Source organism: Apus apus, chromosome 8, assembly GCF_020740795.1.
Source record: "Apus apus isolate bApuApu2 chromosome 8, bApuApu2.pri.cur, whole genome shotgun sequence".
Classification (NCBI taxonomy): Eukaryota; Metazoa; Chordata; class Aves; order Apodiformes; family Apodidae; genus Apus; species Apus apus.
The window spans coordinates 17,261,343-17,288,573 of NC_067289.1; the positions used below are offsets into that span (position 1 = coordinate 17,261,343).

At 48.3% G+C, this 27,231-nt stretch overlaps 1 protein-coding gene across 1 annotated transcript; it reads left to right on the forward strand.

Annotated features, from left to right (window-relative positions):
- Positions 1 to 9,127: 9,127 nt before the first annotated feature.
- EIF2B5 (eukaryotic translation initiation factor 2B subunit epsilon) lies at positions 9,128 to 26,350 on the forward strand. The gene is made up of 16 exons (XM_051626058.1): positions 9,128 to 9,294; positions 10,431 to 10,555; positions 11,595 to 11,780; positions 11,868 to 12,045; positions 13,126 to 13,206; positions 13,908 to 13,985; positions 14,066 to 14,378; positions 15,000 to 15,145; positions 15,454 to 15,592; positions 16,114 to 16,215; positions 16,844 to 16,951; positions 17,297 to 17,387; positions 18,142 to 18,265; positions 21,704 to 21,829; positions 23,357 to 23,467; positions 24,549 to 26,350. Exons 1-16 carry the CDS (start codon positions 9,145 to 9,147, stop codon positions 24,612 to 24,614), a joined length of 2,124 nt encoding a protein of 707 aa, XP_051482018.1. The 5' UTR covers positions 9,128 to 9,144; the 3' UTR covers positions 24,615 to 26,350.
- Positions 26,351 to 27,231: the final 881 nt, after the last annotated feature.

A 27,231-nucleotide genomic window follows, 5' to 3' on the forward strand; every position in this document is an offset into this window, starting at 1 on the left:
GAGAAATCTGGAGCATGGGTCAGCTTAGAGCCTGCCTGCTCTCACAGACACAGCAGACTCTAGATTAAGCTGTGTTGTTCAGCTGGTTATTTGATTAAGTTAGTGGAAATGCCAAACCTGCTACAACAAAAAAGCTGGACATGTGTCTGGATGAGCACTCATGGGCTGGGATGCAGCCTAGCTACACCACTCTGGCTTTGGGAGTTACCCCCTTTCTCTGCAGATGTGCAGTAGAGGCTTTGGTTAGTCTGTAGCATTAAAACTGGAGGGAGAAACTCCTCTGCCCTCTCTCTGAGAGCAGTCCAGGATTGTCCTGAAGCCAGAGCATAAGGAAAGCACAACAGCCACCCCAGAGTGGTGTGTTGAGCTCAGGCTGCTTTTCTAGAGCTGGTTTTGGGCTGGCCAAGCAGCTATGGCCAGAGCTGTACTGGAGACAGCTTGTAGAGGGGGAACTGGTTTAAATCTTACAAAACTTGGAGGTGGTGGCCAGGGCATGACGCAGTATGACCTTCCTGTCAGCTCCCAGGGACACAGCCACAGCCTGCTGCCAGGGCATGGCACGCTCCCTCCGCTCCTCTTCCGCCTCTGCCACGAGAGCTGAGGGCTCACCAAGGTGAAGGTGTCACTGCTTCCAGCTGTGTGGAAACAGCTGAGCTGGACACAGCAGCAATGTCACTCAGCTGGCCTGTACTGGGATGTGGTTTTCTTACAGATGCCTGCTTATGTGACTGTGTGGGGCCTGCTTGCTGGGCACATTAGGAGATACTATGGAAAAACAATGCGTGGAGGCAGCTGCTTGTAAGAGCAAAGTGCTCCCTCTTGCTGCCCTCCCTGCCAGCAGCCACAAGGCTGCAGCTCCTCGGAGCAGCTCTTGGTTCATGAGGTGCACATCAGGCATGGACAAGCACCACCTCTTTGACCTGCTGGCAGGTGACGTGCTTGCCAGTAGCCATGTCTTCCCTCCTGTTCCCTCAGACCCTCCCCATTTCCTATACCTGTTGTGGAGTGAACCCTTCAGCATCCATCCAAGCTCTTGATGATGCTGTGTAGGAGTGACAACCAACACCTTTCTTTGCTTCTCTGTCCTCCTCCAGGACACTGTTCATGGGTGCCAATAGCTTTCTCACTGTGGTGGTTAAGACACAGACTCCAGGGTGAGAAGCAATGGAGTTGCTTATTATGAGAAAAATGTTCCTATATATACTTTTACAGAGGGAACTGAGAATAAGGAACCAGGGTACACAGCATGTAAACAGCACTCACGCCTGCTCCTTGGCACAGACACAGTCCTTGGGTTCCCAGGATGTAGCCAATCACACACTGAACACATGATAAACAGTGTTCTGATTTTTGTCAACATTCACAGCGCTGCTCACAGCAAGCCCTGGCCTTTAGCTGGTCTCATATTGTTTTGTCTACTTCTTTACAGATAGAGGAGGCCCCTTTTCCCATGGCTATTCTCCACATCTCACCACCTGCTGTCATCTTCTCTGGAGATTTTTGTTGACGGTAACTCAGCTGGTCATTATGTACCTCACATCTGTGCCATCTCTGCTCCTGGGAAGATGTAATGTTTCCCTGGTGCCTGGCAGTGGGTCTGCCAGAAAGGCAACACTGCAGGGACTGCCACTACCGCTGGAGTCAAGGTCTCTGTTTCCACATGTCTTCTCAATCCCTTTGGCTTTTCCACAGTGCATCTTCTGCCCTCCAGCCCAGCACATGCTACCAGAGAACTGCCAGCCTACATTTGCCCCCTGCTCTCAGGCATCCCTCGGAGGTGTGTGGGAAGGGTGAACCAGCCCCAGAGAGCACACAGCACTCAGCCTGCAGCAGAGGAGCTTTCTGTCCCATTGGAAACACCACAAGCAGCATTAACAAAGAGGGCTTCAGAAGAAGGAGAAAAATAATTAAAAATGCTGGGAGCCCCTGGTGGTGCCTGGAATCCCATGTGGTGGGGAAAAGGCCGACTGGGATGCTAATTTTGGAGCTTGCCAGAGCGATCAGCCAGTTTTAGAAGCAAATGAGGACAGCCAAGGTCAGAGAGCATTGAGCCTCTGGGACTGTCGCTGTGCAGCTGAAAACTGGGAAACAGGGAAGCTGAAGTCCAGCACAGCTCTGTCCTTGCCACTGCAGCTGGTGCTGGGGCTCTGCTGGGTCCCGTGGTGGCCAGACCTGGGGGCATCCCTGCTGCACACAGGGGTGATGGGGCAAGGAGCTGGTTTTTTTGAGACTCTTGCTTGGGATTACAAGGAAAGGCAAATGGCTCTGTGTCCAGAGAGCAGGAGGATCCGAACTCAATGCACCAGTAATTAGGAGGACTCGGGGAGACTTGTTTTGCTCTGATGCTGGGGGAGAAAGCAGCAGAAGACATTTGTCTCCTTCTTTCTTCACCCTGGGAAGAGAAGGACTGGTTTCCTGGGGGCTCCTGAGACACCCCCCCATGCGTGAATCTTGTTTTACTGAGCTAATTGCATTTGCTTCCTCAGGAAGTTCTGCTGCTTTCTCTCCCAGGACATGGTGTTTTGGGAGATGTTTTAGTGGTTAGGGATTGTAGGCTGGACATTTGGACTTGATGATATTGAAGGTCTTTTCTAACCTTGATGATTCTATGATTATTGGCCTCTGAGTGATGGACAGAGCAAGAAGAATGGGTGGCCATGGCACTCGCTCATATCTCCTCTCATTGCATCAACCAGTAGGACCATGGGGACCACCACTGTGGGACACCAAAAAGTTTGGGACAAAGCCTAGGCAACAGCCTTGCTTTGCCAAGGTGAAGCTTGCAGTGAAGATGTACCCCAAAAGGAAACATTGATCTGTCCGAAACCCTGAGGCTGCTTGTGAAGGCTACAGAAATCCCTGAGGAGCAAAGTGTGTGTCGAACAGGTTTGCTTTGCCAGACCGAGCTGTGTCACATGCCTGTGCCATGCTCTGCAGATGGGGGGAGTACCCCAGCTGTTCTGAGCCACTAATAGGAAAATCCCCACGTGTAATCATGGCTTAGTTGGGTTAACTGGATACAAAGCATTGCAGCTGCTGGCTGCTGCTTCCCATGATGACACGGGAGGACAGGGACCTTCCCAGCTGTGGCTGCAGAGGTGAGGCTGGTGATGGAGGAGTGGGAAGGAGCTCTAGGGTCTGCAGCCTGGTTAACACCAGTCACAGCCCCACACACTTAGAGTAACAAACCCAGCCTAATACTGGTAACCAAAGCATGGACCAGCCTCCAAACCCTCCTGCCTTCTCCCCAGCACTGGGAGTGCAGCACGTGGGAGCTGGGGGATGTAAAGACTAGAATCATCAGGACCAGTTCCTGGGGTGGTCATCAGCTTGTTCTGTGACCACAACTGTATCACGTCTCCAGCTCGTGGCTCAGCTCCTCCTCTGAAAAACTGCATGACTGCTGGAAACCGTGTGACAGAGGCAATGAAATGTGTGTTGCTGTACGAAATGCAGATAAAGGTCACAAATCACTGCTGTGCAAAATCACCCCATCGGTGAGCAGCATCTGGCTTCCTCCTAAAGACAGAAGATTGAAGCAGGTTGAACTAATGGAAAATACCCAGTTCAGAGCAAGCTCCTTGTCAGAGTGAGGTGCATGTAGCATCAATCACCAGGTGCTGCTGCTTTGAAAATACAGCAGCTCTTCATGTGGGTGGGAAAAATGAGCTCTAGTATTGCATGGTCTTTGTGAATCCTATTGCTGCCTCCTCTGTCATTAAAAAAGCCAGGGCCTGTCTCTGCAGTGGGTCTAACATGGCTACAGTCAGATATAATGGAGTCCAATTTTCAATGTTGGTTTGTCACATTTCTGTCTCCTCAGTGTGTTTGCAGTGGTTTGCAGAGAGGTGCACAGAGATGGTTTAAAACACTGCAGGTGTTGATCAGCTCACACACTGATGTCCTGTGATTACAGGTAGAGATACGATGTAGATCAAGGTTCTATCTGAACACCTGCATCACCTATAGGTCAGACTAGGTCTGGATGAAGTCTCTGCACAGGGATGTTCTCTCCACCACCCAGCTGCTGCAGGGAGAGTTGAGCCCTGCCTTTGTATTCAGAGCTGCATGATCCGGACTCTCTTCTTGCATCATCCCTGGATTACTACAGCCCTGGTGTCTTTGGGCTCCCTTTCGCCCTGCTTTGCACTTCATGTCATTGCAGACACCCCTTCAAAGTCCAAGCCAGGTCTTTACACCTGCCTCTCCCAAACAGGATGTGTATCCACACTGTGCAGGGACGAGAGCTGCCGGGTTTTCTCTAAGGGCCAAGGATCAAAGCTGAGTAGGATGATCCTGCTAGGAATGTTTATTCCTATAGACAGTACTGGGCATTCCATGCCTGGAGTCCCTCTTTGGATGTAATGGCCCTCTGATGGGCCAGGCAGCCCCAGAGGCACTCCAGCCCAGCTCTGACAGTGTGCATCCAGCCTGGCTGGGTCAGGAACTGTCAGAGTGCTGAAGAGGGGGCATATTCCTGCCCCATGGACCTAGTAATTTCATTTCACTTCAGGTGACTGCATCAAGCAAGAAACAAGTTTGATAACTACAAGGTGGCAGGTATCAAACCTTGTGACTGGTGTCAAAAGGATTGCAAAAGGATGACAAGAAGTAGAAATAATACATCTGTTTATGGCACCCAAGCCAGCATTCGAAGGAGAGCACTGCAGACAGTGGGGACTGGAAGGCTGCTCCCAGAGACAAGGTATCTCAACTGCCTGTGCCTAATATTCCTACTGGTGTGACAGAAAAGTGGTGGGAGCACTGTGATGAATTCCTCAGCATATCTGAGCTCATGACATGGCACAGCATATTGCATTATAGCATTATTAATTGCTTTGACTTGGAAGAAACAGAAAAAGGAGCCTCTAATCTTAGAGACTTCATTTTTTTCTGGTTTCCAGTATATTACCTTTTCTTTGGTATCTACTACAGCTGGAACCAGCACATCTACACTACCAGGAAAAAGGTCATTAATCAGCCACTTCCTTCTACTTTTCTGCAACCCTGTGCATGTTACCATTTGAAATATATCCCTGACAAATGAAAAGAAGTGTTGGAAGGAGTCCATGGGAAACAGAAGTTCAGTAACCAGATCTGTAGCCTACAACATCTGTCAAGATAACATGATCCCTCACTGGCTTTCACATGATGAAGGGGCACTGCTGAGTTCCCCCGAGGAAGTTCCCTTTCTCTCTCTTTATTAATTAGATACTAGATATTAGGCAGCCCCAACACAAAACCTTTCTAATACAAAACTCTGGGTGCATGAGCAACTGAATGGAAATGGCACAGCTACTGAATATCACTCAGTTCCCAGCCATTCCTGGGAATGTGAAGCCCCTTGGGCTGAGAGCTCTGATAAACGTGTCTTTCCTGTGGATCTCCAGGCTCTCAGGGAGGGAAGGGTTAAAAGAAATGTGCCCTCTTCTCTGAACTGGGCCCTTGCAGGAAAGGCAGTGATCAGAGCTCAGATAGCTGTGTCTTGATCAAAGCTCTCCCTCTCTTCTGGCAGATCAGACAGTGGGAAGCAGGGCTGCCTCCTTCCTGAAATGAGGCATCTGGTGCTGGCAGCAGGGAGAAGGCAGAGGGATGGACAACTCCTCCTTCAGCATCTCCTCCGGGCAGGACAGGGAGTGCTCTGGAAAGGGATACTGCAAGAGCCCTTTTCCTCCCCTGGACTAAACGAGGGATGAGGAACAGGAGAAGGGAGTCATGCAGGGTGGCTGCCTCCAGGGGCTGCAGTTCCCTCGGCTGGAGCACACGCCAAGCCCAGATGGCCACTAACTCTTTTCCCACTCCTGGGCAAGGTGTTCTTTCTGGTCTGCCATGCCCAAAACCTCCTCAGTCCCCGAGAGTGACCAGAGAGGTGAACCAGCAATGGATGGAGCCCAAGTGTGAGCAGTGACAGCAGAGGAGCCACACACCATGACCCTGCACTTGCACTGTTGTTACCTGCACGAGGCTGTGTCTGATAGCTGGATGTGGGCACCATTGCTCTGGGGTTGGTGCTTCTCCTCAGAAGAGCAGAAGGTGATGGATAATGGAAGCAGTGTTCTGAAAGAGGCATCCCATCACACAGACTTCACCCAAGAGCTACTTAAGGAGTCTGGAAGAAGCTGTTGCTTGCTGAGGCCAAGGGGAGACAGCAAAATCATTGCAAAGGAGAGAAACTACAGCAAGGCTTGTGAAGGGTTGGAAACTCAGCTAAAACATCCAGGGCAATATCGCCTGCAGCCCAGCCTGTGTCTGTGAGGGGAAAGTCTGGGACCAGGAAAATCCCCAGGGAAAAAGTAAATTAGAGAGAGCTTTACTCTGGGACTTAGGAGTGCTTTCCCTATATCTCCTGTCATTTCAAGTTCCTGAGCTCCAGGCAGGGCTGGTCAGTGGCAGACAGACTGTCACATGGACATCCCTTCTCCAGGCACTGGGGCATTTCTGCTGTCCCCTGCCACTCCTGGGACACCTGTGTGACTTGTAGGGAACTTGCACAGCTCAGCACACCAGCACATTATCCAGCAGCACAGTATGAGCATCCACCAGCAGCACTCCCCTGCTGCTCTCTGCTCCTCGCAGAGCAGCATCTCGCTGGTGGAAACGGCCACCAGGGAGTCCTGCAAGCAGCACCCCAGAGTGAGTGGAAATCCAAGGGGATACAGACAGGGTGGCCTCATGTCTTTGGGTCCCCTTCTCAAGGCTCCCAAGCAAGGAGCAGCAGTTCATCTGACAAAAAACCCTCTGCTGAGAAGCACAGGAGAGGCCCAAATGAGCAAAAAGCAGGGGAATAGCCCATGAGTCAGTGTCCTTGCTGTCAGCTTGGCCAGAGCCCAGAGTGTGGAGGAAGGGAGTGAGGCAGAAGTGTTGGGATGCAGAGTCCATCTGGCTTTCACATTTGCTGACTTACTTGAGGTCTGCAGTTTTCTTTTTACCTGCAGTCCTTGATAGGGTGCTCAGGTAAATCTTGGGTCTGAACAATGTAAGCAGGTCCCTACCCCTTCTCCCAGGGCAGGAGCTCCTCCGAGGGTGCTCAGAGCAGGCAGCCCCCTCTGTAAGACTGGCAAGTGAGCATCAGCTGTCCTTGGTAAGCTCAGGACAGCCCCCCAAACCCAGACACCCTGTGCCAGGGGGAGCCTCAGCCAAACCAGGCTCCCTGCCAGGGTAGCATGGGCCAAGCAGAGCTGAATTTAGCCACTGACTGCACAGTTAGTGACTAAACTGGGGTTGAGATGACACATGTCCCATAGCTTTGCTGAGGCACCCAAGGATGCCCCAAGGGCATCAGAGCTGCTAGCCACCAGGCAGGATGTGTGAGGGGCAATCAGCCTCTAGGTCCATGGTTCCTCCATGCAGACCTCCTGAGATCCTCCTCATTGCAAGTCTCATCCCCCTTGGGAATACCGTGACACAGGTCTCACTCAGCCATGATAAATGTGGAGCCCCAAAGCCATCTAAAATAGGACCAAATCTGGAGCTGCCAGCTGAGGCTCAGTGATGCCTCATGGGCAACCCTCGACACAGAGCAAAAAGCCAGGGAACAGCCAAATACTTAGCAAGGACCACAATGTAAAAGAGAGAAGGGCTAAAAATGTAGGAACAGGGACTGGGGGAATGCCTCAGAAAGCAGAGCATCACCACCAGAGCTTCTGGATGCTGCCCCAACATGTTCTGTCCAGAGGTATCCAGAGATGGGGGAGTAAGAAAAAGCTCCACAGTCTGTGTCTTCCCACCCACCTGCCCAGCCCCTTCTGGGATACTGGCATCGATGGACCTACAGTACAACCCAGACTAGCCTCATTTCAATCTTTGTGAGCTAATTTCAATATTAAAAGCACCCCTGGAATTATATTGCTTTCAGAAAATGTTTGACCTGGTTGCTCCTGGCTTGCAAGTCCCCAACGAAACCAAAGGGAAATGTGTGTGCAAAGCCTGAGGAATATTTACCAAGCTGATTTTGAGTTCAGTTCATTAGCAGTTACCTTCACTTGTCTTCCCCTGGTCCTGCCAATTTACCAGGGCAATGTCTTGGAAACTCTCCTCGTTTGGAAAGAGCAGGATGTAATTAGCCAGATAATCCGCTGATTGTGAGCTCTGTGTGCCTGGTCTTGACACGGCAGTGGCTGTGCAGGCTGGATCAGACCTGATTTCTGGTGCTGTTTATGCATTTAGAGCTGTGAGGGCAGGAAGGAAGATGCTGTCTTGCCCTCAGGCAATGACAAACCCATCTCTTGGATCATTCCTCAAGCTGTAACCCCTGGGCTGAAACCATCTGGGAGCTTTTGTTCAAGAGTTAGCTTCTTTGCTGATGCAACAGCATTCCCAAGGGTACGCAGATACCTATTTTTGAAAAGGATGGGGATGATTTATTTCCCTAGGGCGCCTCATTTCTGTTCTCTCGCTGTGTCCACCCTTGTTGCTGTTTTCCAAACCGAGGTCAAGCAACTCAGCCACAAGGTGCAGCACAGCGAGGGCTCAGTCACAAGTTACCGGGGGCAGATGGCACCACGGAAGGGAAATTTCAGGGAATGCCCAGTGCTGCAGAGTCCTTCAGGAGACGGAGGAGACCTTGTTTTCTACTGCCTCAGTCCTGAACCTGCAATTTTCCGTGCTGCTTATTACACGCTCCTGCCGCTCACAACCCCCTGAAGACCCCTCCGCCCCGCCCGGGGCTGTGAAGACGCTTGGATAGGGCCGGGGGTCTCCGGGGCAGCTGTGCCTCCCGTAGTCACCCGGTCACCGGAGGGAAACGCCGCGCACCGGGTGCCCCGGGCGGGCCGGCCTGTGCCACAGCCCCGGGCGCTGTCCCGCCGCAGGGAGGGGAGCGCCCCGCTTCTCCCCCGGAGATGAGAGCAGCGAGAGCAAAGCAGGGCCCCGCGGGGCGGGCAGGCTGCGGGGGATGAGACAACCCGCACCGCAGGGAGAGCGGCCAGGCGGAAGAGCAGGGGCTGCGGGTGCCGAGCGCCAGCCCCGCTGCCCGGAACCCGCCCCCGCCGCGCCGGGGCCGCTCACACACCCGGGCGGGGCGGGCAGCCGGGAGCCGGGACAGCGCGCCCGCCAGCCCGCGCTCTTCTGTCCCCGCCGGGCGCCCGTCGCTGCTTCCGGCGCGGGGCCGGAAGCGGAAGGCGGGAGCTGGGGCGGCGTGAGGAGATGGCGGCCCGCAGCGCGGCCAGGCGCGGGGCTGGCGCGGGGGCCCGCGGGCCCGACCCGCAGGAGGAGCCGCCGCCTCCGCTCCAGGCTGTACTGGTCGCCGACAGCTTCAACCGCCGATTCTTCCCCATCTCCAAAGACCGGCCGAGGGTGAGAAGTGCCCCCCTGCCTTTCCGCTGGGGCCGCCGCTCCCCGGCTCGGGGCGTGCTGGGGGGGCTGCTCCCCGGCAGCCGTTCTGCGGCTCGTGGTGGGAGCCCCGGGCTGGCCGAGGGAAGGCGAGCCCCCCGGCAGGTCCCGGGGCGCCTCTGGGCCCCAGCGCCCGCCCGAGCTCGGGCAGCCACGGCCGCGGCTCTCCCCGCCCTCCCCCGCGCTGCGGAAGGCTCCGACCGGTTCTCCTCGCTTGGGAGAGTTTGTATTCCCCGCTGCAGAGGCAGCGGGGATGTGACTGCGGCGCTGGTGCTGGTTGCTTTCCCATATGGCAAGGCACGCTGCGCTGTCGCTTTGCGCCTGCTGGTGCCGGGGCGGCAGCACGTCTGGGAGGGCTGGTTCTGAGGGAGGAGAGGAGCAAAATCTTTGTCCTTTCCAGGGGAAATGGGTAGAAGAATATGGACAGAAAAAATGGATGGGGAAAGCACTTTGGTTATGCAGATCAGAAGGCAGCACGTTAAAGCAAAGAGCCCTTCTGGAGAATTTAGGTCTGAACAATTATCTTGCCATGTTTGCTGATTAAATGTTTGTGGTGGTTATAATTATACACGCGAGCTCAGGCCTGAAACAAATCATCACCAAAGTGAATTAAAGAAGAGTATGAGGTCACTCAGCTGTGAATCAGTAGCTTGGTTGAAAAGTGTCACTTGAATCTCAAGTCAGGGGAATGCTCAAGTCACTTTAGGTTGTTTTTTCTCTTGTGTAATTCTGGATGCTCGTATTTTTGTGGCTTCATGATTCGTGTCTGACAGGTTTTTCTTGAAACAGTTAAAGCCTGAATCAGGGAATCAGCACTCTGGGATCTTTTTTTTAGTCTCTCTCATTTATCTGGATTTTCTTGAAGAGTTTTGTGTATGATAACTTCACTTATTTATGCTTTCTTCTCTGAAGTGAGGATCTGCCCCTGCAGAAGGTCTGAAGCTAGTTCTTATTGCTTAGACCAACTTTGAAAAAAAATTTGTAAAAGGAGGCAGAGAGTTATTGTTGTTTCTCATGCCATGATATGTTCTCAAGATGTTGCTGATGGTTGAGGTATGGAGTGTTTGATCAGCTGTCTGTGTGTCCTTTTTTATTTTTAGGCTCTTTTACCTATGGCAAATGTGGCCATGATTGACTATACCTTGGAGTTCCTAACAGCAACCGGAGTGGAAGAAACCTTTGTTTTCTGCTGTTGGAAGTCAGCTGAGATAAAAGAGCATTTACAGTAAGAATCTTTTCTTCTCTTTAGCTTGGTTATGGGAAGGATTCTTCTACCCTCCAACAGGCCTCAAAGGTCTTGCTGATCCTTCTGATGAAAACTGTGTGCAAGAGATTCCTTTTCAACAACTGTCTCCTTACACATCTCAAAACAAACCATTCGTCCTGTGAAGGAGCATGGTTGTGCAGCACATTAAAGGTCTTGAGTGTTTTGAAACTGGCATGTAGCTGTTCTTGTCCAAAGGCAGGGGTTTCCCCTGGGCAGCCACATGAAGGAGCCACCCTTGGCGTGACGCCCCGTCCCGTGCTGTGCAGCCTGTGGAAACAGCTCCCTCAGCACCTTTGCCTCTGCATGCTGCAGGCTTGCAAGCTAAAGAGAAGCATGCAGTCTTCATAGAATCATGGCATTGTCAGAGTTGGAAGGGACCCCTAGAGATCATCCCGTCCAGCTCCCCTGCTAAAGCAGGATCCCCTGGAGTGCATTCCACAGGGCTGCATCCAGGCAGGTCTTGAGTATCTCCAGAGAAGGGGACTCCACAGCCTCCCTGGGCAGCCTGTCCCAGGGCTCTGTCACCCTCATAGTAAAGAAGTTTTTCCTCATATTTAAATGGAACTTCCCATGTTCCAGCTTGTGCTCCTTGCCCCTTGTCCTGTCACTGGGAACTACTGAAAAGAGTCTGGCTCCATCCTCCTTGCACCCACCCTTTAGATACTTGTAGGCATTAATAAGGTCTCCCTCAGCCTTCTCTTCTTCAGGCTCTTCTCCCTGCCTGAGGTACTGCTTTCCAAGAAGAAAGTTGGGGTTGGCTATGACCTTTTCTTTATCAAAACTGGCTCACAGTGGAGTTGGGTTCCCTGAGTTTCCAGAAGCTGCAGTCTCAAAGTCCAGCCCTCTTCAGTTCACCCGCTGTGTGCACACGAGCGTATCTGAGCCTTTTGATAGTGGGCTCATTGTAACAGGATCCTCCTAGAATTCACTGATGGATGTGGCGGGCACTGCATCCTAGTCCTCTCCATGCCTTCCTGAGGTGTTTCTGTCCTTCCAGGAAATCCAAGTGGTGCCGCCACACCTCTCCCAACACGGTGCGCTTTGAGACTTCCGACCTGTACCGCTCCCTGGGGGACGTGCTGCGAGACGTTGATGCCAAGTCCCTTGTTCGTTCCGACTTCATTCTTGTCACCGGAGATGTGGTGTCCAATTTCAATATTTCCAAAGCCCTGGAAGAGCACAAGTAGGTGTTGAAAGGAACGCAGGCTTGCCGGGTTGTGCTGAGAGTGTCTCTGGAGAGTGATCTGGAAGTTCTGCCCTTCTTTTTCAGGCTGCGTCGTAAGATGGAAAAGAATGTTTCTGTGATGACGATGATATTCAAGGAGTCCTCGCCTGGCCACCACGCCAGGTGCAAAGAGGATGACATTGTTATTGCTATGGACAGTGCCACAAACCGTGTCCTTCACTACCAGAGAACCCAGGGGCTGAAACGCTTCCGCTTCCCTATGGTGGGTCTGGAACTTGGTGGGTGGAAAAGGGCTGCAGGAGGGAAGCAGCTCAGCCCAGGGAAGTCCTTGTTTGAGGGCTGGGGAGCTGTGCTTGCTGCTGCTTTTGGAGGGGCAGGTGATAGAAGTAACTGTTCCTCATCTCTTCCTTTCAGTAAACTGGCTTTTTTTTTTTTTCTTTAACCTGTGTTTGAGGCTTAGTGAAGTTGTGCTGGGACACACATGCTTGGGCCTCATTTCTAAGTTTGGAGACAGGCAGACATTTCTCACCATTCAGCTGTTGAATTTATTTGACTCCTTTTCTCCATGTGAAAGAAGGGAGGTGGATGATTTGTGCTGTCCCAGAAATTCCCAAATTGGAATGCATTTAGACTATTGTACACAAACCTTTTTGAAGCAGCATCAAGCCTGACACAGTGGGTGGGATAACAGCAGGTACAAGGGGTAGTACCTCCTATTATCTCTGCCTGTACTATTCACCTAAAAAAGCTCTGCTAATAATGCAGTAAATGCTCTATATGTCTGTGGAGGCACCTTCTCCAGTGAGATAAATGGACTTTCTATTTTTTCATCTCAGAACTAAGACTGTGATTATATGGCATTTTCATCCCCAAATCAGTAATCAAATATTTTTTTACCTTCACATTATAGCCCCAAATCACTGTAGGAAACCAAGAAAGAAAACAAAAAGCAATCAAAAAAACAACAAAAACCCTACCAACCCAAACTTGTCAAAACCCACGGGGTACAGATATTGCATTTTGATGTGTGAATGTTCTTTGTGTATGTGTAGCTCCCAGCAACTGAGGTGAGGAGCCTCCTAGAGGAAAAGTGATGGTTTGAAGTAGGAGCAGTTTCTTGGAGGGCTGTGCTGGGTGAGGAGGCAGCCTCTGCTAAGGGTGCACAGGTCTGTGTGTGGCCAGGCTCTGCCTGCTAAGCTTGTGCTTTGGTGTAGATTTTTCTACTCTTCAGAACTTCAACTGGTTTAATAATTCAGTCAATACTACCCCTGGCTTATAGAAGGCTTTTGGGATTTGGTACAGGGTGAGGCACTGGCATCATTTGAATTTTTTCCTCTTTCAGAGTCTGTTCCAGAACTCTATTGAGAACATCGAGGTGCGCCATGACTTGCTGGACTGTCATATCAGCATCTGCTCTCCACAGGTGAGCTCTGCCATTCCGAGGGTCCAGAATTCAATCTGCCTTGCTCCTGTTGTCCCACTGGAGTGCAGAGGGTGCACGTGGTCTGAGTGCACAAGGTTTGAAAACCAGAACACCCAGTTGTGCTCAGTGACTGAGCTAAGAGCCTGAGAGGTCAAGTGGCGCTGGGTGCTCAGTCTGGGTCCAGCATCCACAGCTTTAGCCCAGGCAGAACTAGGCAGTGGATTAATCAGTAGACTGGCTGACTTGGCACAGGATGAAACTATTCTGGAAAGTAAGCAATTTCACTTTGAGAACAGTAACATCTGTGGAGCAGAGGTAACAGCTAATGCTATGGCAAAGTGTCAATATTTGCAAGCTGGTACTGTGTTAGGGTAACATTGAGGGTTAGTCCAGCCTAGGCTCAATAGCATCTCTTCCACATCTGAAAAAGCTGATCTGCAGCTTTCCTTTGGGAGCAAAACTGCAAAGTGAGGCTGGGCAGATTGCTTGGAAATACTCAAGCCATGTTCCTTGTTTTGCACCTTCTGAAGACCAGAATCTGTTTGCCGTCTGTTAGGAGGGGGAGATGGGAAAGTATCATTGTCATGTACTGTATAACTCTGCTCTCTGAGAACCACTGAACAGCCATTAATTATCTTCCCACACTACCTCTGCAACATGTTCTGCTAACTGCATTATTTCCTTGTATTTTATCCTGGCAGGTGGCTGAGCTGTTCACAGACAATTTTGACTACCAGACACGGGATGACTTTGTGCGTGGTCTGCTGGTGAATGAGGAGGTGAGGAGAGGGTAGTTATGAGGCCAGACCTCTTACTTCGCATTGGCTAATCTTCTGACGTGCCCCTGCCTCTCTCCCAGGTCCTGGGGAACCAAATCCATATGCATGTAACCACAGAAGAGTATGGAGCCCACATATGCAACCTGCTGATGTACGAAGCTGTGTGCTCCGACATCATCCGGCGCTGGGTTTATCCTTTGACTCCAGAGATGAACTTCACAGATGACAAGAACCAGAGTTACACCCACTCTAAACACAACATCTACCGAGGGGTGGATGTCAGCCTGGGCCACGGCAGCGTGCTGGCGGAGAACGTGCTCATTGGGCAGGGAACAGTCATTGGCAGCAACTGCTCCATAACCAACAGCATTATTGGGCAGAACTGCAGGATAGGTGAGGACAAGAATGGGGGACATGCAGGCTTTGCCAGGCAAGGGCACAGGTTGTTGGGATTTAAAGTGCTTTTGGCTCTGAGAGAGGATGATGGGTGGGTTCTGGTTGGCTTCCGATGGGAAGAAAGGAAAAAAGCTTGGTTTTCCAGTAAAGGAAATAAATTAAAGTTTTCAGGGTGCCATAGTGGTGCTGAAAGTGAGGAAGGCACTTAAAGCACTTAAGTTGTTTTAGCAGCAGAGAATGCCTGACCTTTACTGATCTAGAGGTATCACCCACCAACATCCTGCAAATGAGGGACATCTGTCTTTGTTTTTGTGAGCTGCCTGATACTCCTTCTTCCTAGTCTTGGCTGGATTTTTTGGGGGATTTGGCTGTATTTGTGCAAAAGCAAGGTGTCACTTGTTGCTGCCAACTTCTTAAGTTTCTATAGAGAACAAACTCATCTTTTAGCTTTGGGTAAGAAGTGGCTGTAGGCCTCTTAAGGCAAGTTTTTACCTTTCATCTATCCATCATGCATCAAGGGCATTGGGATTCAGTTAGATGCTTTCTGGTAGACTCAGCAGTGTGGGAGAGCAGCAGACTGCCTTGCTCAACATATTTGTGCTTGTTGCTGTATAACAGGTGATCAAGTCATTTTGGATGGAGCTTTTCTCTGGGACAGAGTACTCATAGCAGATAATGTGAAGATCTACCATTCTGTTATCTGTGATGAAGCTGAAGTGAAGGAGAGAGTAAAGCTGGAGCCCCACTGTGTCCTCTCTTCTCAGGTGAGCTGCGTTTATGTCCCTGCTGCTTTCTGCTTTGCTCAGCAGGCTACTAGGTTTAGACTAGACCATACCAGAGTACAGGGCTGCTCCAAGCCTTTTTCCAGGGGTGTGGGACTTACTGCTCCCTCGATTTTTTTTTCTTCCTGATGTTTGGCTCAGGTGGTATGGTGTGTCATCTAGCAACATGATGTCTTCTGTTACACTTGTTAGTATACACCTTATATGCAGCACCTATTGTCCCTGCTGGTGGAAGTACACAGGGGCAATCAGAGTATTTCTTCACTAAGATGTGTTGCACTTACTTGCAGGTAGTAGTAGGTCCTGGCATCACTCTTACTGAGGGCACAGTGATCTCTCTGCACCCACCAGATGAGGAGGAAGAGGATGATGACCAGTTCAGTGATGATTCTGGTGTGAACAAGGAGGAAAGCAAAGTGAAACTGAAAGGTATGGGAGTCTCTGACTCCATGCACTCAGGCTATGCAGAGAGCTTTGCCTTCCATGGTCTTTTTAGGGTCTTTCTCCATTCTAGATCCGGTAGTGCCAGGCTAGAGTTTATTGTTGCATTCAGCTTGGAACATGTGTGTTTTCAGTAGGGCAAGCAAGGATATCTGGGTCAAGTTGGACAGAGAAGTACCTCAGTATCTCTGTATTAAAATATTTGGAGATTCAGCTGTTTTCCATTTTCCTTGGAGTAGCAGCCTTGTAGGCTCAGACAGTAAGCTGAAGTTGGAAAAGATCTAAACATGGTCAGCTGAAGGTTGCTGCTGTAGGGAGGAGCAAGTTGGTCACTTGTCAAGACAAGTAAGAAGATAAAAGCTGGAATATGTATGCATCTGCAGGAATTCCAGCTCCCTCGTGGTGAAGGATATTCAGGGGCAGTAACATGCAGGTTGTATCAGCCTATTTCAAGTTTGTCTGCAAGCAGATCCAGTACTTCTACCTCTTAATCACTGTTTCTTTTTCAGGTTACAATAAAAAGGATGTAGGCTCAGAGGGGAGAGGGTATCTCTGGAAAGCAGATGACAAGAATGAAGAGGATGAAGAAGAGCAGAGACAAAGCCTATGGGGTGAGAAGAAGTTTAGTCTAGTCACCTGGGGATAGACAGGCCTGGGTCAGGAAAACTGGCTGAGTGGGACACTGATAATTGTATCTAAAGTAAGACCTGGGCTTTGTGAAGCAGACTGGCTCCAGATAATGTGTATGGATGTAAGGTGAAAGGTGGAAGCAGGTGGTGGACCAGATTCTGTCTCTCCCTGTGCTCTGTGGAAGATGCTTATTATATCTTTGCCTTAACACTAGCACACACAGCTGTCTGTGGCACACCATGGGATATCAGGCCCTCCCTTAGAGGGAATATGCTCTGGCTATTCTGAGTCCTGCTGGCTTTCTTCCTGCTAGTGACAGTGTCTGCTGACATTGCTCCATCATGAGTCAGCAGTCTGGGCACAATGCATTTGCTTCTGTCCCTGTCCTTTGTTGTCTGCCTGCAGACTCATAAAAAAGCCCCATTATCCTAGTGCCAACTGTAGCATTCCCTCTGCAGCAAATCTAATCATCTGGACCTGAAAGCAGAAGCTTTCTTGCAAGGACAGATAGTTGCTGACTTGGTTGGGAAGTTCCTGGGGACCCTGGTTCCTTGTGTATATGACAGCTGCACCTTTTGAGTGTTGAATGCTGTGTCTCTTCTTCATCAGGCCCAGCTATGCATTCAGAGGAAGAGAGTGAGTCAGACAGCGACCTGAGCATGGGCTCTGAGGAGCCAGACAGTCGGGCAGCATCCCCTCAGCTAGATGACATCAAAGGTGAGAGATGGGCTCTTAAGAAGTATGGTGAGTCTGCAGACATTTCCTGTCCTCACTCATTAAAGTATCTCCTCAAAGGAAATGGAACCAATACATTTTAGGCTTGAATTCACATTTTCCACTAGGAAAAGGTGATGTTTGCCTCAGTAGGAAAGGTTAGATTGTGAAAGTATAATAGGAACTGCTCTAAAAGCTTGCAGAGGTAAATTGCTGTGTGCCAGCTTACAGAGAACGTCTGTGTGAGAATGCTTCCTTTGTTAGGGGCATAGTTTCTTCAGTATGAAAAGTTTGGAGAATCACTTCTTTCCCCTCTCGTTTCTAACAACTTGTCCTTCCTTTCATTAGTTTTCCAGAATGAGGTTCTGGGTACGTTACAGAGGGGTGAAGAAGAAAACATTTCCTGTGACAACCTGGTCTTGGAAATCAACTCCCTCAAGTGAGTGTTCCCTTAGGGATACTGTCCCTTATGTTGAACAGTTGGGTTTGACAGCAGATGAGAAAGAAGAGGAGAAACCATGTTTGATATGGGAACATTAATTTTATCAGTATAGACCATGAGAAATGCAGATTAGAGATGGTGACTGAACAATGACAGGAGTTGATGGAGAGCACCAGCTGCATCTGTAGCATCCTCAGTGGTTAGGCTGTTCCTGCCCCAATTCTGTAACAAGAGATTGAATTGCTATTAAGTAACTGTGGCCTGAAGAGAGAAGCCAGTTCTTGGCACAGGCTGCCTGTAAGTTCATGCAGGGGCTGCTACTCTCTGCATTGCAACATTCAGCCAGCTGCTTGCAGCTGGGGCTGCGGCTGGCTTATCCACTCTGTTTTTACAACAGCAAGTACAGAACACATATCGAGAGCACCTTCTACCTGGTATTTCTCAGCTACAAACCTGTTGCTCTTCTTTTGCACAGCAATGTTCCTGCAGCACTCTCATCAATATGAGGGTGCTGTTCCTGCAGCAGGTTGTTCCCCTGTGATAGCAGATTTTCAGGCCTTTCAGGCCTTTGTGGCCTTATCCAGGGCCTGATGCCATACAAGGTGGTTTTATTGACTGAATATATGGAAAACCAAAAAAGCAAAAAAAAAGTCTGGAACATGAAAACAAAATTTTCTTCTGTATCTGAGGAGCTACAGTTGCAGAGATCAGATAGTGTGAAGTGTTGGGGTTTTTTGCCTTTTCTGTACAGGTATGCATATAACATTGGCCTGAAGGAGATGATGCAGGTGCTCAGTAAAGTGATCCTGGAGTTCCCACTGCAGCAGCTGGATGCAAACCTGGACTCCCAGAACTATTTCTCAGCGTTACTTCCTGTGAGTCCTCCTTCATTTGACACTTCTTTGGGCTTGTTTCCTGGTGTGTAGGAGTCTGTTGGATGCTAAGGTAGTTCCTGGCTGAAAAGTCTTTTTGGTTAAGCCTGAAGCCACTTGAACTCCTCAGTTCATTAACCTCTTTGTCTTCTGTAGAAGTAAAAGTGAACTGAAACTACTGTACCTGATTGGTACTCGTAAGTGGAAAACAATACATCTGGACAAGTGGTTGTGTGGACTTGGTAGCTGTGTAGGATGGTAGTGTTTTGTTGTCCTTTTTTCCAGCTAGAATATGGTATCTCTTTCCCAGATTGGGCTCCTAATCTAGCATGAGTAGAACAAGAGAACTTCACTGCAGCACCCAGTCAGAAGAGGTACTAGTCTGGGATAAAGGATTGTATGTAAATGCATAATGTTTTGAATAATTGCCCAAAACCCCTTAGAAGCTACAGGTGATGGGAGTTCATGGAGGGCTTAACCTCTGAATAACTTTGTCCATATATATTTCATCCTAGGAAAAGCTGATGCTCATGTTTGACAACAGAGATAGCAAGTCAACTGACCTTTAGTGAGAAGGGATAATAACCTAAACATAAAAAGTACACTCCATTAATTTCAGGCTGAGATTGGCTTATGCTGGTTACTTATGGCAAAGTGTTCTTTTGTACAAGATTTGCGTTCTGAGTGGTGAATATCAGAAGCCCACTGAACTTTACAGAGCTGTTTCTCACTCTCTTTGTAGCTCAACTCTGACTAGGAGATGCTGAAGGGAGATGGGTTGCTTGTGTAAGAGTGATGGTAGAGCAGTCCCAGACAGCTCAGGAGGGGAAATGGTGGAAATACCATACTTATGATGTATGGTTTGACTTGAAACCACAGTATGTGCTCTGAAACACTGGCCCCTGAGCATGAAGCTCTAAAGTGTTGCAGCAATTTTAAGAAACAAACATCTGGTAAGGGATATGCCCGTGGGTATTTTTCAGATGAAGCATGGAGGCTTGAGAGAGAGAGCATTATCCAGTTCAGTGTATGGCAGGGATCGTGTTCAGCTCTTGTACAAGTTGTAAAGCAGAGATGATACAGAAAACCAGACTGAATTCCTGAAACTGTAGACATGGTTTGAGCAAACATGCCTGAAGCTGCTGATAAACTGAAGGCTGTTCTTCTCTTGTCGCTTAAGCAGTATCAGACAAGGCCATGTAGGTGTGGAGTTCTAAAGGGACCCTGGGGAGGCAACATAGCAATTCAGTTTGCTTAGCTGGCCAGTGTCTGCACTGCTGCCCTGCACTGCTGATGTGTGTGGTGCACCTCTCTGGGTTTCTCTTAGGGAGCCTTGCTATTCTGTAGTGTCATGCAAATGAACACAATGTGGGCTGGCTTATTCGAGGACCAAATGGATCTCTGCTTTTACTGAAGCAACTCATGTTGATTGGCACGGTTGTTGTTACTGTGTAACAAGCCAGGATTCAAGCTTTGTCCCTTGAGCTTTATGTGAACTTCATGATGGTGTTCTGTGCTGGAGGCAGGGGTAAAATAGGCCTGGTGTTGAGACTGTTCTTCTGGCAGAAGGAAAGTGGGTCACAATCTTCTCTGAAGTTAATACAGAATCACTGACTAATCCAATGAAACATTAATCAATCTGTCAGAGGAATCTGATTGCTTTCTCCAGGCTGTGGATTGTTTTGAGGGGTTACCCAGGTAGAGTTGGAAGCCTGGAAAGTTGTTATATTGCCCATATATTGCTCTTTTCCAGGTATCTCTTAACATTTTTCCATCTTTTATTCAATCTAAGATAATTGCAAGCTTGTAATTCCCCAGTTATGGTTTTCGTGGAGCTCCCCAAACAGCCTCTCTGGTCAGACAGGCTCATGGGAATGTTTTCCTAGGGGCTCTGTGGGGCTGAGCCCTACTTGCCCCTTTAGCACCAGAGATGGTGTATTATTATTTTTTTTTTCTTCTTTCCCTTTCCTGGCAATAGGCATACTGGATTGAGTCCTGGGGCTATGGGTGTTTATAGCACTGCTTTCTTTATAAATTACTTGCTTTCAGAAACCCAATAGCTTCTGGTTACAGTTGTGTCTGCTTATGGTTTAAAGGCTTTAACAGAAAGGTATTACAAAATTTTTCTTAGCCTGGAAGGGACTTGCTTGTAGCTTTACTACATTTGAGGTGAAGAATTCCAAAGCATAATAAAAATTCAGGAGATGTTTGTAGAGGAGGGAAGAGTGTTTAGGTTTAAACATTTTGCCAAAGGCTAAAATACTTTCTGGAAATACGCCATGCAGCCCTCAGTTTTTTGTTGTGATACCGTGATGATTAGGATGGTTTTGTGCTGTTCCTGTTGTTCCTTGAGCCAGTTGATGTACTGCTGTACAATCAGCTTGTTTGTACTAATCCCCTTCTTCTTTTCTGCTGGAGCTATGCAAATTCCAGTGTGGTTGCATAGCAAATGTGCCTGAAGAGGTGGCAGAGTGCAGTGCTGTGGAGTAGTTGCACTCTTTCCTGGTACAGGCTTTGGTAGTCCATGCTAGCCTGGGTTCTAGCTCCGCTGCATGTCCTGGAGCTTTCTCTGGAAAGGCTACTGCTTATTAAAAATCGTCTTGGACAGAATGATGTTGATTAACCCTGAGTGTAGGTGAGCTGGAGCTTCTTCATCACACCCCAAGCCTCTTTGAGTTACCTGTTTCCCTCAAAACAGACCTGATGTGTTCTGTGAGGAGACACTGTTAAAGGCTCAGCAAAACCTTCCATCTGTACAGGCGTGCCAGGGATGTGGTTGCAGGAATGCCTGCTGACAAGTTAATCCATTTAAAAATATGTGGAACTCTGATTTAACTACAGTGTTTTTGTATGATGGTCTGGTCATGATGTGCCCAATGAGGAATCTCTTTATCTTATCCTAGTTCTGATACCTTTTAGAATTGTTATGGACAGGGGTCTAAGTATCTTTAAAACATCCTATCCCAGATTCAGGTCAGTCTGCTGCTTTGCAGTATCCATATTACTCCTTTTTTCTTATTTGCTCTTCTGCTTTGGAGGAAAGTTCCACTGAAATGTCCTCTGCTCTGCAGGGGGGAAGGTCTGAGTAGCAGGTACTTCTCCTTATCAGTATGCTGTGAAGTTTTTTGTTTTTTTTAGAACCAAACTCCATTAAACACATTTTTTGTGATAATCCATTATTCCATCCAGAGTGGCAAACCCAAGAGAGCTAACAGATTCCCTCAAAGCTGCTTCATCAAACCAAGTCCTATCTGTGCATGTGAGACTTAATATCATCTGTTTCATGGACAGAGTGGGGCAAATATATGAAATGGTCAGCTGAATGGTTTTCTTAAAATGGTTCCCTGGGTCAGTTTCTTAGTGCAACACAGCTGAGAAGCAGGGCTGAGTGCACACATCCATCTCATAGCTCAGCAGCTCTTCTGTGTTTTTCTCCTGCAGCTGTTGAAGAACTGGACCCCGTTGTTTAAGAACTACTTAAAGCGGGCGTCAGATCACTTGAATGCCTTATTTGCCATTGAGGAATTCTTCTTGGAACATGACAGTCTCTGCACATCAATAGCTAAAGTGAGTATCCACTCCCAGCTCTGAGGACCTATTTTTGCTAGATTTGTGGTGAAATGCATCCTGTTTGCATCATCAACTTGTCTACTTTATAGGAGAGAACTTTGGGGTCTCTGTGGAGAGGGTGTGTAGAAAATACATCTCTAATAATTGCCTTTAAAAAAAAAAGAAGTTGTATGTGTGCTGGTGCCTCTGAATGAGCACAGCTGAGGGTGAGTATTAGTTACCAGCACACAGCCTGATAGGAGCTATTATTTTGCAGCTTCTAATCTAGATGTCCTTGTTGTGTGAGACTGGAAGAGGCGAGGCCAGAGGCTTTAGAAGGAGCTTTACTTTATTTGTCTCTCCATAGTTCCTGGGATGTAACTGCCAAATGGTTTATCCTATTTTAGAGTGTAAAACAAGCAAAGCTGAGAATAATGGTTGGAATTTCTTATGCAGGCTGAGCTGGTTATGAAGCTCAGACTAAAGAGGAGCTGACATTTGGCTTATGTATTTCCCCCCTTCTGAGAGTTTTCAGTATATTTCTCCTCACCCTCCTTCACAAATATTTTGTCCCTGCATTCTTTCTGCCCTCTTACACTGAGAGCACTTGACTTCGATCTCAAGTCTTTCTTTTAGCAATGTCTCAGGAACCCCCTGTCTCTTTTTGAAAGAGCTCTTCTAGAAGCCTGCTTAACTCTTGGTTGCTCAAGAAAGAGTAATCCTAACTTCTGCTACCAGCCCTTCTGGCTGATGGCAAAGCCCTTGAGACCAGAGCCAAAAGCCTTCAGTTTGGTGAGCCAAAATGGCCTTGAATTACAGCAATTGTTTGGCATGTGTCCATTGTTGTAGCAGCCTGGGTTTCCTTGGAGGCTGGGAATTGAAGTGACACTTTATATTTGGAGTTGGCAGCCAGCTTTGTCAGTGCTTTGCTGCAAGGAGACCGACTGCAGAGTGCTGCTCTGCCTGGACACAAAAGCTCCCTGAGAAAGCGTGACTGCGTCCCCCTCGCTGCGCCGGGCAGGAGTTGGAGCTGATGAATGACCAAGTGCTTTGACACCTGCCGTAAGGCCCTTACAAGAGAGAACTGGCAGCAGGAGGGAGCCTGGGCAGAGCTGGGTAGATTGACGCTCTTCTCTGAGCATGTCACTGTTGTACATATGTGGGCCTGCTTGTTAGATCTGCCTTGGGGAGGGGTTTTGGGATGCTTTAAAAGGAGAACTTAGGTAGCATCTCAAACTGACATCTTCTGTGGCTCTTTGCTGCCCACAGCTCTCGGTCATACCCTGCAGCTCCACAGAGCTGAAGCTGATGGGGCTTGAACTTTGACTTCTTATGTGTCATAGCGTCTGACTGTTGGGAACATAAGGCTTGGTAGGAGAAGCCTGGGGTTTTTTTAACAGTAAAAGCAAAATGAAGCAGACTGAGTGTCTTCTGTTGAACTTGGAGCTGGGAGACATGGATGATGTGCAAACTTCGTGCTTGGACATGAGCTAGCCCCAAAAGAGTTTACAAGAGAGCCCTGTTGCTCTTTTCTAATCGATGCAGGTGTTGATGACATTTTACCAGCTGGAAATTCTGGAAGAAGATGTAATCCTCAATTGGTTCTCTTTGCGGGACACGTCTGACAAGGGAAAGCAGCTTCGTAAGAACCAGCGGGTAAGTCCCAAGGGCGTTTACAGAGGCAGGGGGAGGGGGAGTGGGGGAGAGAGAGACAACAGCTGCTGAAAGAAAAGTTGAGTGAATTTCACTGCCATTGTTGCTGTCTATAGAGCAGCTGCTGGTGTGTGGTAGGCCAGTAATGCACCAGTGCATCGAACACTAAGCAACACAATTTTGTTCTCCAGAGCAGATATTTCTGTGCATTCTGTCACAATGATCCTGTTTGGGTGAGGAATGGAGGTAGAAGGAGAGGAAGATTGTTTTTAGTGGGCTCTGTAGCACAAGGCCAGCACTTTCTGGAGTAGCAGCACGGCTTGTCTTAAGCCAACACCCATTTGAAATGGGCTGGAGGCCAATGCCCTGTGTGCTGGCCCCATGAAATTCCTTTGAAGCTTTAATTCCTGGCTCACCAGTCCTTTTGCATAGATTTTGAAACATTTGCTGTACTGAGTACTTTCATTTGGCTTGTGTTGTAAGGAGCATATAAACTTCCCCCTCCATCAGGCAGAACTTTGTGCTGCAGTTTGGCTGAGCCTTGTTCCAGTCCTCCTCCCTGGATCTGGAAGAGGAGCAGGGGAAAAAATCCCATCTCTGAAGAACTCCAACTTTGTTTAAAACCTTTGCATATTCAGATTTTAGCATAGGTCAGCAGTGCCTTCAGCTGCGTATTCAAGACCAGCTAAAAGGTGAAAGGTTCTTTATAGCAGTTTCTCAGAGAGTAGGTTTTTCCCAGCAGTTTTCCTTACATGTCTTGGCTAAGGTGCAGCTGTCATCTTTTCTCCCTCAGGCTCTGAAAAACTCTCAAACTTTTGTCTTTTTGCTGAGTGCTTTTTGTGCTGATTTTCTGTAGGGATCTTCCTCAGGAATCTGATCAATCTGGGCTTGTCCATGGCATCCCAGTTGTGTTTCATCTAAACTTCTGTGTCTCTCTCCTCAACCTGCCTCTGTTTCTGTGTCTCCTGGAGCACTCTGTCTTGTGCACAATAGTGGTGCTCACTGACGCATTGTGTTTGTTGAGCACTCCCATCATCTGCTTGGTGTCACTTGTTTAACCAGTTACATTTTGTTCTCCCTGCAGCTCCAGAAGTTTATCCAGTGGCTGGAGGAGGCAGAAGAAGAGTCGTCTGATGGCGACCAAGACTAACATGGTGGCTCAGCATGGGAAGAGGCACTCTCACTGCCTTTCTGGGCCAAGTGGGCAGGGCAAGATCAATGCCAGTGCATGGTGTGTAGATGTGGGGCCTGACATTGAAGTGACTGACAATCCCATCATTAATTAAGTTGTGTGTTCCCAACTTTGCCACTTCCCTCCCTTCCTCACTTGCCCAGTGGCACCTTATGTTGGATGGTTGCAACCCCAGGGTAAAAACCATAAGGGAAAAGCAGTAGGTGGTAATACCTAGAGTTCCTCTGGAAGCTGGATATGATGTACTATAAGCTATCTTTTGGGAGGTCCTTGTTACTAATACAAAGGGAGCAAATAGATGCAGATGCATACAATGCCCTTCTAAATCTAACCATGGGGAAGAATGGTCATACAGCTAAGTTATTTGGAGTCATTGTTGATTCTGGAGCTAAGACAACTCCTGCTGAAGAGACACTGGCAAGGTTGGTGAGTAGAAGCATGTGGATTAGGATCTGGACTGCGGGACTGGGATTCAGGAGCTCCAGTGCCTGGAGAGGATGCAGTTGTCTGAGGATGCCCAAGGCATTTTGCAGCCTAGAAGGCACTTCTGTGATCTTTCCAAAAGGGAAAATCTCTTGCCATCTGCCGTGCTTAGGATCTAACTCAAGGTGTGGGAAACTGTTCTTTTCTTCCCCACGTAAGTCTAAACAAAGGTTACACAGTAGAGTTGGTAAAACCATGTGTTTTCCTTGTGTGTAGAACAGGGGATAATACATGCTCAGTTCCCCCTGCAGGGGTTGGCTAATAGTGGATGTGCACTGGCCAGTGACATACTGGATGGATCACTACATCTTAGATATGGTCTTCTGTGCATCCCCAGATATGTTTTAGAAAAGCAACTGTTTCTTTATTATTATTTTTTTTTAATAAAAAGGGAGCAGAGGTGCCTGGCGTCTCCTCCTGCACCAACATAAAACTTGTGTTTTGCTCTGGGGGCTCTGGCCAGCTGATTGAAGGAGGATGCATGTTCCTAAGTTCTGGTCCAGTGTGAAAAGGAGCAAATGGTTTTTGCTTTGTGTTTCCACATGATTTCAGTTACACAACCTTGTTTACTTCATGTCCTTTTATTTATTTGAAAACTTCCCTCAGACAGCAGGGAAGGTGCTGCACACCCACTGAAAAGTTGAGCAGCTCAGCATGCAGCAGAGAACGAGCGTGCCCCTGGCACTTTGTTGCCAGCACAGACAATGTGTGGCAGCAAGAAGGCCTTTAAGAGCAGCTTTCTTGGAAGTGTCACTGTGCTGTGTCCTTCCCTGCTCTCAAGGAATAAAGCGGGGAAAAAAAAGGCACAGCAAGAATCAGCTTGTGTTCCTAGGTGGGTTATTTGTTGGTTGTGCTGACCTTGCCTCTGCCCCTTCAGGAGAAGCATGGAATAAATCCTTTGTAGGGGGAAATGCACTGGAGCTGCCCACTCAGGATATTTATTACTTGGCCGTTCCGTGATGCCACAATTGTCAGTGAGGGGACAGCGTTGGATGCTGGAGACCAGGGATACTGCCTCTTAAAAACTGATGTTCAGGCAGGGCCATCTTGTGCACTCACACTATCAGTTGCCAGGATTGCACATAAACGTGCTAGTTTTCTGACATTGCAAACTCAGTCTTGTAAATGTTGGGGAAATAGTTGGTATCTGAATTTTCTGTGTCTGCCGATATTTAATTCAGGGAACAAATAAAAGCTATCCTGGTGTTACAGCTTGTTTGCTTTGTTTGACTTTGAATTGTATGTCTCTAGTTGTGGTATATGCCAGGGCGTAATGGGTGAGCAAAATAACTCATGGCTACTTTTTCCTCAAAAGATCTTAAGCACCTAATAGGCAGGTAGGAAATCAGCACATCATTGGATTGGTTCAGTGATAAATCATGACCTCACTGTTTACAAGTAGAAAAGAGTTTATTAAAACTTCTAAAATTGGAATCCTGAAATAGCAGAGGTTTGCTTTTGTGCAGAATCATGTTTCAAAGATGAATCTTAAATCCTATGAAACATATTATCCTTTGCCATGATGACAGCTGGTGGGAATGTTGGCTTTTAGATACTGCATTGTGCCCTCTAGATGTTGAGAAGCAAGCACTGGAGGAGAGAGGGATGGACAGCTACAGAGCTCTTAGTAAAAGCATTACAAACCAGCTGCAAGACCTGGTAATTAAAAAAAATCTCCTTGGACACGTTAGGTACATTTTTTCTCTTGCAATGTAAAAGTGGCTTAAATAGGTTTAATGTGTAGTTCCATAAATGGTTTGGTTTTGCCAGAGGCTTTTGATTCTTTGTGCCAGCTAACAATTCCACTTCTGTTTTTTCCAAATTCCTTACTGCTTTGCTCCACAGTAACCAGCTTCATGGTGTGAGCTGCTTTCTTACCCAGGGGTTAAGATGCAAAAGGGGAATGTTGCTCTGTGGCCAAATACCCTCATCCTTCAGGCTAGTGGTGTGTGCAGTGGTTTTACAGGTGCTGAGAACAGAGTAGCAAAAAGGAGTCAAACAGGGAACTTTGTGTTCTCCAACGTGGTGTTCTGGGATGGTGCAGCATCCTTACAGGCAGGTAAATGCAGGCTTTTTAAAGGAGTGTTAATTG

Excerpts from the sequence above, each read along its gene's own strand:
- EIF2B5 (XM_051626058.1), top strand. The coding sequence starts at position 9,145 with ATGGCGGCCCGCAGCGCGGCCAGGCGCGGGGCTGGCGCGGGGGCCCGC. Across the intron at positions 10,556-11,594 it reads GAGATAAAAGAGCATTTACA|GAAATCCAAGTGGTGCCGCC; the intron begins GTAAGAATCTTT and ends CTGTCCTTCCAG. Across the intron at positions 13,986-14,065 it reads GTCTGCTGGTGAATGAGGAG|GTCCTGGGGAACCAAATCCA; the intron begins GTGAGGAGAGGG and ends CCTCTCTCCCAG.